This window comes from Symphalangus syndactylus, chromosome 8, assembly GCF_028878055.3.
Source record: "Symphalangus syndactylus isolate Jambi chromosome 8, NHGRI_mSymSyn1-v2.1_pri, whole genome shotgun sequence".
In the NCBI taxonomy this organism is placed as follows: domain Eukaryota; kingdom Metazoa; phylum Chordata; class Mammalia; order Primates; family Hylobatidae; genus Symphalangus; species Symphalangus syndactylus.
The window spans coordinates 62,366,667-62,384,049 of NC_072430.2; the positions used below are offsets into that span (position 1 = coordinate 62,366,667).

At 40.4% G+C, this 17,383-nt stretch overlaps 1 protein-coding gene across 3 annotated transcripts in view; it reads left to right on the forward strand.

Annotated features, from left to right (window-relative positions):
• WDHD1 (WD repeat and HMG-box DNA binding protein 1) overlaps window positions 1–8,041 on the forward strand; it is an 89,765-nt gene extending 81,724 nt beyond the window's left edge. For all 3 annotated transcript variants that reach the window (XM_055289308.2, XM_055289309.2, XM_063645566.1), the window contains 2 exons: window positions 3,846–3,984; window positions 7,250–8,041. In XM_055289308.2, the coding sequence (XP_055145283.1) occupies window positions 3,846–3,984; window positions 7,250–7,450 (340 nt within the window). In that variant the 3' untranslated portion in view covers window positions 7,451–8,041. The remainder of the gene's footprint in view (window positions 1–3,845; window positions 3,985–7,249) is intronic.
• Window positions 8,042–17,383: the final 9,342 nt, after the last annotated feature.

Below are 17,383 nucleotides of genomic sequence, written 5' to 3' on the forward strand. Positions count from 1 at the left end.
GTTGCAGCTTTGCTTGGCTGGGAAAGGGAATTCCCTGACCCCTTGCGCTTCCCGGGTGAGGCGATGCCTAGCCCTGCTTCGGCTCACACTCGGTGTGCCACACTCACTGTCCTGCACCCACTGTCCGACAAGCCCCAGTGAGATGAACCCGGTACCTCAGTTGGAAATGCAGAAATCACCCTTCTTCTGCATCGCTCATGCTAGGAGCTGTAGACTGAAGCTGTTCCTATTCAGCCATCTTGGAACCGCTTAATTTTGTATCTTTAGTAGAGACAAGGTTTCTCCTTGTTGGTCAGGCTGGTCTCGAACTCCTGATCTCAGGTGGTCTGCCCACCTTGGCCTCCCAAAGTGCTGGGATTACAGGTGTGAGCCACCACTCCTGGACTTATTTTTAATATCTCCGTTAAATTTGAAAAGTCACAATTTTGGCCTGGCACAGTGGCTCATGCCTGTAATCCCAGCACTTTGGGAGGCTGAGGTGGGCGGATCACTTGAGGTTAAGAGTTCGAGACCAGCCTGGCCAATATGGTGAAACCCGATCTCTATTAAAAATACAAAAGTTTGCCAGGTATGGTGGCTCGTGCCTGTAATCCCAGCTACTCGGGAGGCTGAGGCAGGAGAATTGCTTGAACCCAGGAGACGGAGGCTGCAGTGAGCCAAGATTGCGCCACTGCACTCCAGCCTGGGCAACAGAGTGAGACTCCATCTCAGAAAAAAACAAAAAGAAAAGAATAGTCACAATTTCATTTTTACCATAATATATCTCATTTTTCTCATTCTGAGCAGTCCAGGGAGAAAAATAATAATAAAATATAGTATACCTTATTTTCTTAATAACTTTATGTTAACCAGTTTAATTTGAGGGAGTGGCTGTGGTTTTCACATTTCCTGTTTTGTTCTGAATTTAATTTAGTTCTTAAACAGTGAAAATTTTATTTAAGAAAATTGATAGGCCAGGCATAGTGGCTCATGCCTTTTTTTCAGCCTAACACTTTTTTTTTTTCTTTTTGCTCTTGTTGCCCAGACTTCAATGCAATGACGCAATCTTGGCTCACTGCAACCTCTGCCTCTGGGTTCAAGTGATTCTCCTGCCTCAGCCTCCTGAGTAGCTGGGATTACAGGCATGCGCCACTATGCCTGACTAATTTTGTATTTTTAGTAGAGATGAGGTTTCTCCATGTTGATCAGGCTGGTCTTGAACTCCTGACCTCAGGTGATCCACCTGCCTTGGCCTCCCAAAGCACAGGGATTACAGGTGTGAGCCACCACGCCTGGCCCGCCTAACACTTTTTTTTGAGACAGTCTTGCTCTGTCACCAAGGCTGGAGTGCACTGGTGCAATCTCAGCTCACTGCAACCTCCACCTCCTGGGTTCAAGCGATTCTTATGCCTCACCCTCCTGAGTAGCTGGGATTACAGGTGTGTGCCACCATGCCCGCTAATTTTGTTATTTTTTGGTAGTGATGGAGTTTTGCCACGTTGGCCAGGCTGGTCTCAAACTCTTGGCCTCAAGCAGTTTGCCCATCTCAGCTTCCCAAAGTGCTGGGATTACAGGTGTGAGCCACCGTACCTGGCCAAGCCTAACACTTTGGAAGGCCAATGTGGTCAGATAGCTTCAGCCCAGGAGATTGGAACCAGCCTGGGCAATGTAGGGAGACCGCATCTCTACCAAGAGTTTTAAAATCAGCCAGGTGTGTGTGGTGGCACGTGCCTGTAGTCCCAGCTACTTGGGAGTCTGAGGCGGGAGGATTGCTTGAGCCCAAGAATTTGAGGTGGCAGTGAGCTGATTATACCACTGCACTCCAGCCTGGGCGACAAAGCAAGACCCTGTCTCTTAAAACAACAACAAAGAAGATTGATAATTTAATTTTTCATACTATCATTTGGTTATACAGAAAACTTACTTTTGAAATTTGAAGGAATTACCACTATTGAAACTAATATTTTTGTCACAGATGTTGATATACTAAATCAGAAATGTCCAATTTTAGCCAGGTGGCTGTGCACTCTTGTAGTCCCAGCCACTCAGAAGGTTGAGGCAGAAGGGTTGCTTAAGCCCAGAAGTTCGAGGCCAGCCTGGGCAACATAGTGAGACTCACGTCTCTTTAAAAAACAAAGAAAGAAAGAAATGTTCAGTTTTGGTTTTCTTTTTAAAAATAGCTGTTTAGAAGCAGAAGATTGCAGGCTGTTAGGTAGACTTGTGACATTGCCTCAAATTTCATTAAAATGGGTCTTCATTAATTTTTGGAAATTCAAGAACCTTTGTTATACCTTGATTTTTACTTGTTTTGATTTGTTCTGTTGTGAGATTACTTAAAATTTGCATATTTTCAGAAATTGGGCAAGTGGTTATGGTCATACTAGTAATTTTTTAATAAAATTTTTTTTTAACCTTAAACTTAAAAAGTTTAGACTTGTTATTTAGGATTCATTTAGGTTCAGCCTAGTGAGGGGCATATAGCTGGTGGGTTAAACATAAGAGACTCTGGGCCAGGCACAGTGGCTCACGCTTGTAATCCCAGCACTTTGGGAGGCCGAGGCGAGTGGATCATGAGGTCAGGATTTCGAGACCCACCTGGCCAATATGGTGAAACCCTGTCTTTACTAAAAATACAAAAATTAGCTGGGTGTGGTGCCTGTAGTCCCAGCTGTTTGGGAGGCTGAGGCAGGAGAATCACTTGAACCTGGAAGGTGGAGGTTGCAGTGAGCCAATATGGAGCCACTGTACTCCAGCATAGGGGAAAGAGCGAGACTCCATCTCTACAAAAAAACATAGACTTTGGAGTGAAATTGCCCGGTTGTTGAATCCCAGGTCTGAGTTTTACTGTTTGTGTAACCTGGGATAAGTTATTTCACCTCTCTGAGCCTCCCTTTTCTCACTTACGGAATGGAGATAATAATTGTATCTATCTCATAGTGTTATTGTCATTTAAATGAGGTACTATACTTAAAGCTTTTAGAGTAGTGCCTAGTAGACAGTAAGTGATCAGTAAATGTTAAATATTTGCATTAAACCTTCGCTTGTGTGACTTACAGACAATTTGTGTCATGATTCATGGAATCTAATGAAATGTACAAATGTGCTGTGTCCGTGCTTCACCTAATGCTGATGCAGGTCAGCTCTGAGAGCAGGGGTGAGGCGATGGGAAAGGGGCTTGAGAATAGTCATGAGGGATTCAAATAGCTGGTTTGGGGAAATAGAAAAAGAGCCTACCAAGGACATGTGGTAGGCTGCAAGGGCTAAGTGAGGTTGGAGACCTTGAGCCTGTCAACATTCATTAAAAAGTTGAAAGTACATAGTTCATGGTTGCTACACTTGGAAAATACAAATATGAGTGATCCTTTTGAATTGACCTTACAAAGGATTTTCCAGTTCATTGATCCTGCAGTCTCCAGGCAGTTTAAAGTAATATGAAGCCGGGCACGGTGACTTATGCCTGTAATCCCAGCAGTTTGGGAAGCCAAGGCGGGCAGATCACGTGAGGTCAGGAGTTTGAGACCAGCCTGACCAACATGGTGAAACTCCATACAAAAAATTAGCCGGGCCTGGTGGTGCATGTCTGTAATCCCAGCTACTTGGGAGGCTGAGGCAGGAGAATCGCTTGAACCCAGGAGGCGGAGGTTGCAGTGAGCTGAGATCGCACCATTGCACTCCAGCCTGGGTGACAGAGTGAGACTCCGTCTCCACAAAAAAAAAAAAGTAATATGAATTAACAAGTATAACTGTGTCGTCCTTACTTTATATAAGAGATGTCAAAGACTTATGATTGATTACTAACTTAAAATCATGAGGCACTTTAAACTCTGTCTTAAGTATAAAATGTTTTCACATAATTGTGATTTTAGGCCAAAGACCGGGTTCCAGATGTGGTTAGAAGAAAATAGAAGTAATATTTTGTCTGACAATCCTGACTTTTCAGATGAAGCAGACATAATAAAAGAAGGAATGATTCGATTTAGAGTATTGTCAACTGAAGAAAGAAAGGTAAGGATAATTGTGCCGAGATTGAGATCTTAGTGAATTCCCAGATTTAAAAAATTCTTACAGAAATGCCTTTTGGCCGGGTATGGTGTCTTATGCCTGTAATCCTAGCACATTGGGAGGTCGATGCGGATCACTTGAGCTCAGGAGTTCGTGACCAGCCTGGGCAACATAGTGAGACCTCGTCTCTAATAATAATAATGATAACAACAACAATGATAATAACGATCATGACAACTAAAAAAAAAAGGAAAAGCCTTTTTCTGTTTTTGGAAATTGAATACATCCAGCAAACTTTTGAAAGAGGAAAGTAAGTGCAGATATATGGTAATATGGATATGTAGTAATTATTATGTAATGGTGATGGGTTTTTTGTTTTGTTTTTGTTTGAGGCAGGTCTTGTTCTTTCACCCAGGCAGGAGTGTCATGGTGTGATCACGGCTCACTGCCACCTCGACCTCCTGGGCACAAGCAATTGTCCCCCCCCCTTTTTTTTTTTTTCTTTTTTTTTTTTTTTGTAGAGACACCTCTCACTGTGTTGCCCAGGCTGGATGGTTAATTTTTTGACAGTTTACTGTTTTAATCTCTATAAGTTCCTGTATGTTTTAAGTTAGGAGAATACCCCAAGAAAAGATACATTTGTTAAAAATCAAAAGTGTCAAGCTGAGTTCATTGGCTCAAGCCTATAATCCTAGCACTTTGGGAGGCCAAGGCAGGAGGATCTCTTGAGCCCAGGAGTTTGAAACCAGCCTAGGCAACATAGTGATACACCATCTCTACAGAAAATTTAAAAATTAGCCTGGCATGGTGGTACACACCTGTAGTCCCAGTTACTCAGGAGGCTGAGGTGGGAAGATCACTTACTTGAGCCCAGGAGGTCAAGGCTGCAGTGAGCTGTGATTGTGCCACTGCACTCCAGCATGGATGACAGAGTGAGACCGTGTCTCTAGGGGGAAAAAAAAATTAATAAGTAAAAATGAGTTCACATTTTTTGAATACTACTTTAGGGTTCTTACAAGCAGAATTTTTAAAAATTGTATCTACTTACACATTAAATACTACATGAGGGCGGGCACGGTGGCTCACGCTTGTAATCCCAGCACTTTGGGAGGCCGAGGCGGGCGGATCACGAGGTCAGGAGATCGAGACCACGGTGAAACCCTGTCTCTACTAAAAATATAAAAAAAATCAGCCGGGCGTGGTGGCGGGCGCCTGTAGTCCCAGCTACTCGGAGAGGCTGAGGCAGGAGAATGGCGTGAACCCGGGAGGCGGAGCTTGCAGTGAGCCGAGATTGCGCCACTGCACTCCAGCCTGGGCGGCAGAGCGGGACTCCGCCTCAAAAAAAAAAAAAAAAAAAAAACTACATGAGACTATTCCTTTTGGGAAAAAGACTGGTGTTCTGTTCCAGCCTTTCACATGGAAATTAGGACAGGTGGCTGGCATGCTTCTTATGAACTTCTGCCATGTGAAGGAAGGAAGGCACAATCTCTGTTAGAAGCAGAAGGAATGTGTGTGGTGTACCAGTTAAATCCTCAGGTTTCACTTCCCCAGGAATGGCAGGGCGCAGCACAGTCACCTAGTAACATAGATGCTTGCTTTGGTAAATTGGGTTTTATGAAAAAGGTGTTGCTGCCGGGCGCGGTGGCTGACGCTTGTAATCCCAGCACTTTGGGAGGCCGAGGCGGGCGGATCACAAGGTCAGGAGATCGAGACCACAGTGAAACCCCGTCTCTACTAAAAATACAAAAAATTAGCCGGGCGTGGTGGCGGGCGCCTGTAGTCCCAGCTACTCGGAGAGGCTGAGGCAGGAGAATGGCGTCAACCCGGGAGGCGGAGCTTGCAGTGAGCCGAGATCGCGCCACTGCACTCCAGCCTGGGTGACAGAGCGAGACTCCGTCTCAAAAAAAAAAAAAAAAAAAAGAAAAAGGTGTTGCGTAACGAGGAAGCCAGAAACTGGTTTAAACACCTTTAGCATCATTTAGAACCTCATTTACAATTTTATGTTTCTCATTTGTTGTTCAATAAAATGGCATCTAAATAAATAAGACCTTACACTGCAAAAGAGGAAGAGACTTGGCAAAGGCTGTGATTGTGCTTTTGAATACTTAAAAATGTAATCAATATTTTTAAGGTAAACCCTAAACATTTACTTAAATCCAGTTTGTTAATGTGAGAAATTCTACAGCTTGAAGAGCCCTTGAAATGGCCAGGGAAATAAAGTAGGAGTGGGGAACTATTATAGATTAAAAGAGATTTAAGAGACAGATGAAATGAATGGAACTTGTCTGGCTCTTGCTGAGTGAATAAAAACCAAACCCCAAAGAATATATACTCATTTATATAACATTCCTGAAATAACAACATGATCCGGATGGAGAATAGAGTAGTGGTTGCCAGGGGTTGGAGTCGGAGTTGGGGCTTGAGGAAGAGGTTCTGTATTTTGACTGTGGTGGTAAACAAACAAACCCACAATAAAATTAAATATATACATACACGCAAATGAGTAGAAGTAAAATGGGATTGTTTCAATGTCAGTTCCCTATAGTTGTGATTGTTGGGCTATAGTTTTGCAAAATGTTACCACTGGGGAAAACTGGGTCAAGACTGCACAGGATCTTTCTGTATTATTTCATACAACTGCATGTGAAACTGCAATTATCTTAGAATAACAAGTTTCATTTTTTTAAATTTTTTATTTATTTATTTTTTGAGACGGAGTCTTGCTCTTGCCCAGGCTGGAGTGCAGTGGCACGATCTCAGCTCACTGCAAGCTCTGCCTCCCAGGTTCTCACCAGTCTCCTGCCTCAGCCTCCTAAGTAGCTGGGACTACAGGCGCCTGCTACCATGCCCGGCTAATTTTTTTTGTATTTTTAGTAGAGACGGGGTTTCACTGTGTTAGCCAGGATGGTCTCCATCTCCTGACCCCGTGATCCGCCCACCTTGGCCTCCCAAAGTGCTGGGATTACAGGCATGAGCCACCGCACCTGGCCAAAAGTTTCATTTTTAAATAGTACTGCAATTATAGTATTTTGCAACTAATATGATTAATATAAGCAAAGCTTAGATTGAGATATAAAAGTAGTGTAAATGTTTAATGTGCTCTGCATTTAAGTAATAAAAGATTTGTTAACAATGAAAACACTTAATTCAAGTGCTAATTATTCTGCTTTATATATAAAAATATTACCTGGAAAAGTAAATAAATCATTTACTTCTTATTTGTTATTTCCTAAAAATCTTTTCTTTTCACCCCTGCTATTTTACAAAGGCATGGGCTAACAAAGCCAAAGGAGAAACGGCAAGTGATGGAGCTGAAGCAAAGAAGCGAAAACGTGTGGTTGATGAAAGCGATGAAACAGAAAACCAGGAAGAAAAAGCAAAAGAGAATCTCAATTTGCCTAAAAAGCAGAAACCTTTAGATTTTTCTACAAATCAGAAGCTATCAGCTTTTGCATTTAAGCAGGAGTAAAAGAAGAAAGTGACCCTAGGAAAGTAATGGATTTTTTTTACTCATCTTTGAATATAGACTTGAGTCTTTGGGAAATTCATTATATATTTTTTAAAGAGTTTGAAGCAACTGTTTGTCTTTATAAGATAATGTAGTAATTATATTGGTGTAGGTAACAGGGCATATGTAAAAACTATCATCTTTGCAGATTACTCTGCCTCCAAATGTAGGGCCTTTCAGAGATGCATTGTGATTGTAATTACTGAGTTGAAGCTACAACCAATTTGAATTTGTTTCTTAACCTTGAAAAATCATTCAAGCCAAGGTATTAAAACCTTTGTGCATTAATACCTTCTAGGGGTTTGGTTCATTTGGTTTTTGTCATGTACAAAGAAGGACAATAGTCCTCTTCCCAAGTGTGTTAGCATAGACTTCTCTATATGTTTCTACTAGACCTAGGGGATGACGTCTTTTAATAATACTGACCCTAAGCATGTAAATAATCTTGTAGGTGAGACTTTTGTGTTTCGGAAATTTCTTCCTATGTGGCTTTCAGTTGTCTGTTTGTGTAGCCTGGATTTTTTTGAGATAAATGAAACTTTCTCATTTGTATATTTGGCTTGATATGGTCTTAATATTATCTTTCCACGAAATGGATATATTTCTAGAAAATATATCTTATATTTACTACCATGATTTCTACCACCACCCCCATCTTGCTCTGCATTATACACAGTAGAGAAGAACTGAAGACACTGCTGTGACAGTATTGCAGTCCAAGGGCATCATGTGCTTCTGGCGGGATAAGACCTTATCCCTGGTTATCAACATCAACAGTACTTTCCTGAGCAGGACTTTGAAGCCTTGATAAGAAAGCAAAGTTACAGAAAGTATTTAACTCTTATTTTATATTGAACAAACAAGGTTTAATCATGTCATACATTTTTGGTTATTCCAAGCAGAGACTAATACAAATGCAGCCACATAAAGGCAGTGTACGGGGGGTGGGAGGGAAGGAAACAATCACATAAAATCAGCTGACTAAAAATTGAGGATAGTTAATAGGTTGAAAGGGAAAAAGTATGTTGAAAATTTAGACATAAATGAGCCAAGAATATTCGTTATCTCGTGATGATTAAAGTTAGGAAGACATACATTTTTGATTTTTTAATTAGTAGCTGCTATCAGAGACATTATAGCACAGTAGTTATGAGTACAGATTCCAAAGCCAGATTACCTAGGTTCGAAGACCCACTTCTCTACCTGCTACTAATAGTTGGGTCATGTTGGGCTGGTGACCCAAATTCTAGCCTTCATTCACTCATCTGTAAAATGGATATAATGATAGTACCTACTTTATAGGTTGTTATGAGAATTAAATGAAATGAAAGCACTTAGTTTCTGACACATAGTAATCTTTTACATAAATGTTAGTTACTATTCTGATAATGATGATGCTGTTGGTTATTTCGTCTTGCTTTGTCATTAGGTTTGATTCTGAATACTATATAAACTAATTTTGATTTCAAGATCTTAAGTAAAGGTTTATTTATAGTACATTGGAAAGCATATTTGTAGACATGTATTTTGTTTTTGGTTCCTCAACTTGCTTTGTATATATTTTATAATACTAGGTTGGTACAAAAGTAAATGCAGTTTCGCCATTTCAGTGGCAACAACCGCGATTACTTTTGTGCCAACCTAATGTTTAAGGATATAATCTGTGTATATTGTATTTCAGATTCATAGCAACCTGATAATACCAAGGATTTACAAAAGGGTTTTTAATTCCCTACTTTTATTTGGCTGAAGGAAGGTTTTTGTATTGACTTGGTTTAACTTACAAATCAGAACTTTGAAACCAAGAAACATTATCCTTATTTCTCTGCTATGTAATAGTAAACCTGTTTTTTTCCAGTGGGTTTTTTTTTTTCCAGAGAATTGGGACTGAATAGTATGAAAGTGAAAATGGAAATAAGTTGAAATATTAATCATCATCATATCAATAATATTGCCTACTCGAGCTTATTGTATACTATAGAAAATTGACATATACTTAATTTTATTCTCTAAAAGCAAAAGCTCCTTCAGAGGAGGTTACTTTACAGATTTATTTCGGAGAGCAAGTGAATAGGCACTGGGGTTATGTGCACCTCTGGGGACTGTGCTATGATCTGTAGCCTCTCGTATCTGTGCAGCAACCTGGGGTGAGTCACTGTCACTAACATGGAACAGATGCTAGGTAGTCCCTTTGGACAAAAGGATGAGGCCCATCCATGTAGAAAGCATCTTAGTCAGTGACTGTCTTATGGGCCCTCTTTGTTTCCCATCTGTTTTATTATCAGAATATATAATTTTCACCCAAGTTTTCATCTTGAATCTCTCAAACCTACAGAAAATTTGAAATTTGACAGTAAGCACCTGTATATCCGTCCTCTAGTTTGTCTTATTGTTGACATTTTATCATGTATGCTTTATAGACAAGATTTTTCCTGAACCATTTGGAATATGCATATACTTCATCCCTCAGTACCCAGCATGTACCCTAAGAACAAAGATTTTCTTGTGCATAATTACAATGCCATAATTACTCCAAAGAAATTTAACAGATGATATTATTACATAGCCTGTATTTTATAATAAAATTTCCCTCATTTTACCCCCAGTTTAGGATCCAATCGAGAATCATGCATTGTATTTAATTATTAGAGGTAAATCCTTTTTTTTTTTTTTTTAAGACAGGGTCTCTGTCACCCAGGCTGAAGTTAAGTGGCACAATCACAACTCACTGTAGCCTTGACCTCCCTGGGCTCAGGTGATCCTCCTGCTTCAGCCCCAAGTAGCTGGCAGTATAGGCAAATGCCACCACACCTGGCTAGTTTTTGTATTTTTTTACATAGGCGGGTTTCACCATGTTGCCCAGGCTGTAGTGCAGTGGCATGATCTTTGTTCACTGCAGCCTCTGCCTTTTGGGTTCAAGTGATTCTTTGGCCTCAGCCTCCTGAGTAGCTTAGATTACAGATGTGTGCCACCATGCCCAGCTAATTTTTGTGTTTTTAGTAGAGACAAGGTTTCACCGTGGTGGCCAGGCTGGTCTCAAACTCCTGACCTCAAATGATCTGCCTGCCTCGGCCTTCCAAAGTGCTCGGATTACAGGTATGAGGCACCACTCCTGGTCCCAAGCTTAGAATTTGAAGGATGGCCTGTGCCAGAATGGATAGAAGGTGGTATTCTGGGATTGACACTAATTTCTACCCACTTTGGGACTGTATTATAAAGGACAAAAACTGATGGAATAGGAAATAAACATAATGGAATAAAAAAAAGCCAAAAGTGGTCTTTTGATAGATTAATGAATTAGAAAAATTATGTCTGCTTCATCTGAAAAGTCAGGATTGTCAGACAAAATATTACTTCTATTTTCTTCTAGCCGCATCTGGAACTCGGTCTTTGGCCTAAAATCACAATTATGTGAAAACATTTTATACTTAAGACAGAGTTTAAGGTGCCTTATGATTTTAAGTTAGTAATCAATCATTTCGATATCAATAGTAATCTTTGATATCTATTATATAAAGTAAGGAAGACAGATACACTTGTTAATATTCATATTACATTGATCAAGATGAGAGAAAAGCACAAAAAATGATCTTAGGAATGAAAAGAGATTTATTAACCACAAATGATACAGATATAAAAAAGAAGCTTGTGGTCAGTTTTGTGTGTCAAATTGGCTAAGCTAGAGTTACCAATATTCAATCAAATACTGACTTATATGTTGTGAAGATATTTTATGGATATTAAAATTCATGATCAGTTGAATTTGAGGAAGAGAGACTATCCTAGATCATCTGTATGAGCCTGATTTAATCAGTTCAAAGGCCATAAAAGCAAAACCAAGGCTCCCCTGAGGAAAAAGAAATTATACCTGTGGGTAGCAACTTCATCTCATGCCCAAGGCTTCTAGCCTGCCAATCCTGAAGGTCTGGCATGTGGATTTAGGGTTTTAGACTTGCTGTGCCGGCCCCCATAATTATGTGAGCCAATTCATTGCAAGAAATCTTATATATATTTCCTACCAGTTCTATTTTTTTGGTTGAACACTGATTCAAGGTATTACAATTTTATGACAACAAATTGGAAAACTTTGATGAAATGAACAGGCACCTACAAAAGCAGCTTATTAAAATTGAGACATTTATGATAACAAAGAATAAAACATTTAGGAATAAATTTAACAAAATAAGTGCAAAACTTACACTTTGAAAACTATAAAACATCATTGAAAGACATAAAGGAAGAACTAAATAAATTGAAAGCCATCTCATGGTTATGGACCAGAAGACAATACTGTTAACATGATAATACTCCCTAAACTTATCTACAGATTCAATGCAATCCCTATCAAAACCACAGCTGGCTTCTTTGCAGAAATTGACAAGCTGGTCCTAAAATTGATATGGAAATTTAAGGGATGCAGAATAGCCAAAACACTCTTGAAAAAGAAGAGTAAGTTGGAGGATTCACACTTTCCACTTTCAAAACTGACTATACAGTGCAGTACTGTCTTTATATGCCATAAGAATAGACATAAAGATGAATGGAATAGAATGGAGAATCCAGAAATAGACCCTCTCATTTACAATTGATTTTTAACAAGAGTGCCAGGAAACTTTAATGGAAGAAGGATAGTCTTTTCCACAAATGGTGCTGGACATCTAGACACATCCCAAAGAAGTTGTAGCCCTACCTCACACCATATAGTGAATCAAGACCTAAATGTAAGAGCTAAAACTATAGTATCCTTAGAAGAAAACAGATGTAAATCTTTGTGGCTTTAAATATGACACCAGAGGTACAATCAACAAGAGAAAAGATGAAGTCGACATCAAACTTAAAAATTTTCATGTTTCAGGGAACACCATCAAGAAAGTGATAGCCAAATACAGTGGCTCACACCTATAATCCCAGCACTTTGAGAACTCTGACGTAGAGATTGCTTGAGCCCAGAAATTCGAGAGCAGCCTGGGCAAGATGGTGAAACTTCGTCTCTACAAAAAAATTGTAAAAATTATCTGGGCATGGTGGTGTATGCCTGTAGTCCCAGCTACTCAGGAGACTGAGGCAGGAGGATGCCTAAAGCCCAGGAATTCGAGGCAGCAGTAAGCTGTGATTGCACCATTGCATTCCAGTGGCCAATAAGCACATGAAAAGATGCTCAATATGTTTAGTTATCAGGAAAATGCAAATCAAAAACCACAAAGAAGCTGGGCACATAAGTACATGCCTGTAGTCCCAGCTACTCAGGCCACTGAGGTGGGAAGATTACTGGAAGCGCGGAGTTCAAGGCCTCAGTGTACTATGATTGCGCCTGTGAATAGTCGTTGTGTTCTAGCCTGGGCAACATGGTGAGACTGTCTCTAAGAAAAAAAAAAAACAGATAACACTTCACACCTGCTACCACTAGGATGGCTATAAGGCCATAATCAGAAAGATGGACAATAACAAATGTTAGTGAGGATACGGAGAAATAGGAACCCTTATAAGTTGCTGGTAGGAATGTAAAATGGTGCCATTACCAGTTCCTCAAAAGGTTAATCAGCAATTCCATAGCTAGCTATAAGCCCAAAATCAATGAAACTGTGTATCCACATGAAAACATACATGAATATTCATACACCGTTTTCCCTGCTAGCTAAAAAGTAGAAACAACCCAAATGTCCACCAACTGATGAATGGATAAATGTTATTTGATAACAAAAAGAAGTGAAGTACTGATACGTGTTATAACATGAATAAACCATAAAAACACTATGATAAGTGAAAGAAGCCTCACAAAAAACCAGGTATTTTAACTTATTTTTCTAAAAAGAAAAATAAACTTATTAAGAGGGATATTTTATTAACAGGGGTGGAGGAAAAAAGAAACACAAAATACTAGTAAGCAAGTAATTGGGGCAATTTATAGAGTGGTGTTCCTAATGGAATATAAAGTTCTGGTCCAGAGAAGTGATTTTTCAATAACTTAGGGGAGCACTGAAACTTGTCAGAAACCTGGAATTCCCTTCATAGCTTTGGGGTTAGGACTGCTAGTAATTTTCCAACATAGGGTGTTCATGTTCAAAGCTTGAGTAAATACTGAGTGCCAGATCAGGTAAGCTAGTGCCAGACATGAAAACAACCTGGTAAGCTATTTAAGACTTAGGAAGCTGGGTGAGGTGGCTCATGCCTGTAACCCTAGCCCTTTGGGAGGCTGAGATGGGCAGATTGCCTGAGCTTAGGAGTTCGAGACCACCCTGGGCAACATGGTGAAACCCCTTCTTTACTAAAATACAAAATGTTAGCTGGGCATGGTGGCACGCACCTGTGGTTCCATCTACTCAGGAGGCTGAGGCACGAGAATTGCTTGAACCTGGGAGGCGGAGGTTGCAGTGAGTGGATATCGTGCCACTCTAGCCTGGGTGACAGAGCAAGACTGTCTCCAAAAAAAAAAAAAAGGAATATTTTGAGAATATGTCATTGTCCCTATAGCAGAGTGGAAGCACTCCAGGCCATACTCCCAAGCCCAAGTCGGCCTTATATAGATGTTAGTCTGCCAGTTCAGGGGAAGAGCCTCAAAATAATTCCCTTTAAAGACAACAAGATTCTCCTTATCCATGAAGCCCTTCCTGTCCTGCTCAGGTGTGGGCAGACCAGGGCTTGTTCATCTTGCCCAGGATCCTGCCCACTTCAGTCCAGAATATACTAGTCTGATTTTTGAAATAGCAATTTAAGCTCGTGGGGGCTGGCAGCCTGGAAGTTTTTACAGGGCTGACCAGCAGGGTAGAAACCAGGAAATCGAGGTCAGAGTTGATGTTGTAGAGTGAAATCAGCAGGGTGGGCTGGCAGGCTGTCTTGAGGCAGGATGGCTAGTGAGGATACCTTCAAACAGAGGACCACATATTTTGATTCCACTTTTATGAAATGTCCAGAATGGGCAAATCTATAGAGACAGAAAGTAGATTGGTGGTTGCCTAGGACTGGGAGTTAGGGGGAAAGTGGGAGTGACTGATAATGAATACAGGGTTTCTTTTTGGAGTGATGAAAATTTTCTAGAATCTGGTTTTAGATAGTGGTAGTTGTTGCATAATTATATGAATTTACTAAAAACCAATGAATTGGCTGGGTGCGATGACACACCTGTAATCCCAGCACTTTGGGAAGCCAAGATGGGTGGATCACCTGAGGTCAGGAGTTTGAGACCAGCCTGGACAACATGGTGAAACTCTGTCTCTACTAATAATACAAAAATTAGTTGGTCGTGGTGGCGCATGCCTGTAATCCCAGCTACTCGGGAGGCTGAGGCAGGAGAATCACTTGAACCCAGGAGGCGGAGGTTGCAGTGAGCGGAGATCGTGCCACTGCACTCCAGCCTGGGTGAGGAGCGAAACTGTCTCAAAAACAATAACAAAAAAACAATGGGCCAGGCATGGTGGCTCACGCCTGTAATCCCAGCACTTTGGGAGGCCGAGGTGGGCGGATCACGAGGTCAACAGATAGAGACCATCCTGGCCAACATGGTGAAACCCCATCTCTACTAAAAATACAAAAATTAGCTGGGCATAGTAGTGCGCACCTGTCGTCCCAACTACTCAGGAGGCTGAAGCAGGAGAATGGCGTGAACCCAGGAGGCGGAGCTTGCAGTGAGCTGAGATCACGCTATTGCACTCCAGCCTGGCGACAGAGCGAGACTCCGTCTCAAAAAAACAAACAAAAAACAAAACAAAACAGAAAAAAATGAATTGTATACTTTAAATGGGTTAAAGTATGGTATATGAATATGGCTCAATAAAGTTATCGTAAAACTCAAGAAAAAATAGATAATCTGAATAGTCTATAACCAATTTTTAAAATTAGTCTATATTTAGAATTCTTTTCAAAAAGAAAACCACCAGGCTAGATGAATTTAAAATTATATCATAATGAAGTAAAATTTACAGTCTTATATAATTATGGAGTATAATTGTCATAATCTTGATATAAAATTTGACAAGGTTAGTTCAAGAAAGAAAAATTATAAACCAATCTCATTCATGAACATGAGATGAAAAATCTTAAGTGAAAGTTTTAGTAGGCCAGATCCAACAATGTATTAAAAAATACTATTCAGCTACCCCATTGGCTTAATCCTAAAAACACAAGATTGGTTTAACAGTAGAAAGTCAGTTAATGCTGATTAAAGCACAAAATTAAAGTGTTCTTTCACAAAAGCATATATCTTGTTCAAAGAGATTTGTGCCATCTGGCTTATTTCTGTCACTTCATGGAATTAATTTTGTATGTCACTAGACCATATCACCCAAGGGCTTATAAACACACTCAAGTATTTTGATAAGGAGGATAGTAATATAAGCATAAATTTAAAATACTCCAAGACTTGTTAAAAAGGGAATAATGCTATTGTTTCTTTACTTGTAAGTTGTATTTTATATATCTATATGCTTGTTTATTTTAGATATGGGGTGTCACTCTGTCACCCACGCTGGGGTGCAGTGGTGCAATCGTAGCTCACTGTAGCCTCGAATTCTTAGGCTCAAGGGATCCTCTCACCTCAGCTTCCCGAGGAGCTGGGACTAGAGGAATTTGCCACCATGCCCAGCTGATTTTTTTTTTTTTTCTCTCTGTCGCCCAGTCTGGAGTGCAGTGGCACAATCTCGGCTCACTGCAAGCTCTGCCTCCTGGGTTCATGCCATTCCCCCGCCTCAGCCTCCCGAGTAGCTGGGACTACAGGTGCCCACCAACATGCCCGGCTAATTTTTTTAATTTATTTTTTATTTTTTAGTAAAGATGGGGTTTCACCGTGTTAGCCAGGATGGTCTCAATCTCCTGACCTCGTGATCCACCCACCTCGGCCTCCCAAAGTGCTGGGATTACAGGCGTGAGCCACCACACCCAGCCACAGCTGATTTTTTAAATCTCTTTATTTTTAATTTTTTTGTAGAGACAGAGTCTCGCCATCTTGCCCAGGCTGGTCTTGAACTCCTGGGCTCAATCAGTCCTCCCACCTCAGCCTCCCAAAGTGTTGGAATTACAGGTGTGAGCCACCATGTCTGACCGTAAATTGTATTTATTTATTATTTTTCCTTTTAAAAAAATTTCCAGCCCTATAAATTAATTTAGTAGATCTCTATCTTCTATTTTTCCTTTAAAAAATTTTTCCAGCCCTGTAAATTAGTTTAGTAGATCTCTATCTTCTGCTTTCTCCTTGCATATTTCTGTCAGAATTTACATGTCTCTTTTGTAATTGTGGATACTTGTTTATCTCACCAAGGGACCTAGGTTTTTGAGAGCAAAAAAACCATGCTGGTGAGGTGATTGGCATAGTCAATACAGTATAAGCTTTGGAGTTTGATAGACTTAGGGTTTATATTTGGCTCTACCACTGGGGATATGTGGCCTTGGGGGACCACTTAACCTCTCGGACTTCCTATTATTTATGATCCTTGTAATAAAAGGGACAATAATTTCCTGCTCAGACCTCCTTCTTAGACAATCTGCACAGTCCACATCTCCAGAAGGATAGCCCACATATCTCTTGCCATCACCTCCTCTGGCCACAGCTGTGCTAGTAGAAGTGCAATTGACCCCAATATTGGGGGATCTAATATCTCTCCCATTTGTCTGGAATTTGGACACAGAAGCCCAATTAGTTCCTCTGCAGAACTAAACTGCATGGTCATGTAGAAGTGATGCCACAGCCACAGCAGAGGAAAGCTAAAGTGGGGAAGGAGAGAGAGCATCACGAGCAGAGAAAACCAATCTAGTGAAAATTGAAAAAGTGGGAAAAAAAATTAAAAACAAACTGAAAAATTATCACCTCAATATTGTCGCAGCTGCTTTTGTGACTCTGATAACAAAAAACCTAGAGAAAGAAGGATGAAGAGTTGGCATTCTAATTCTTGGGGCAGATTAATG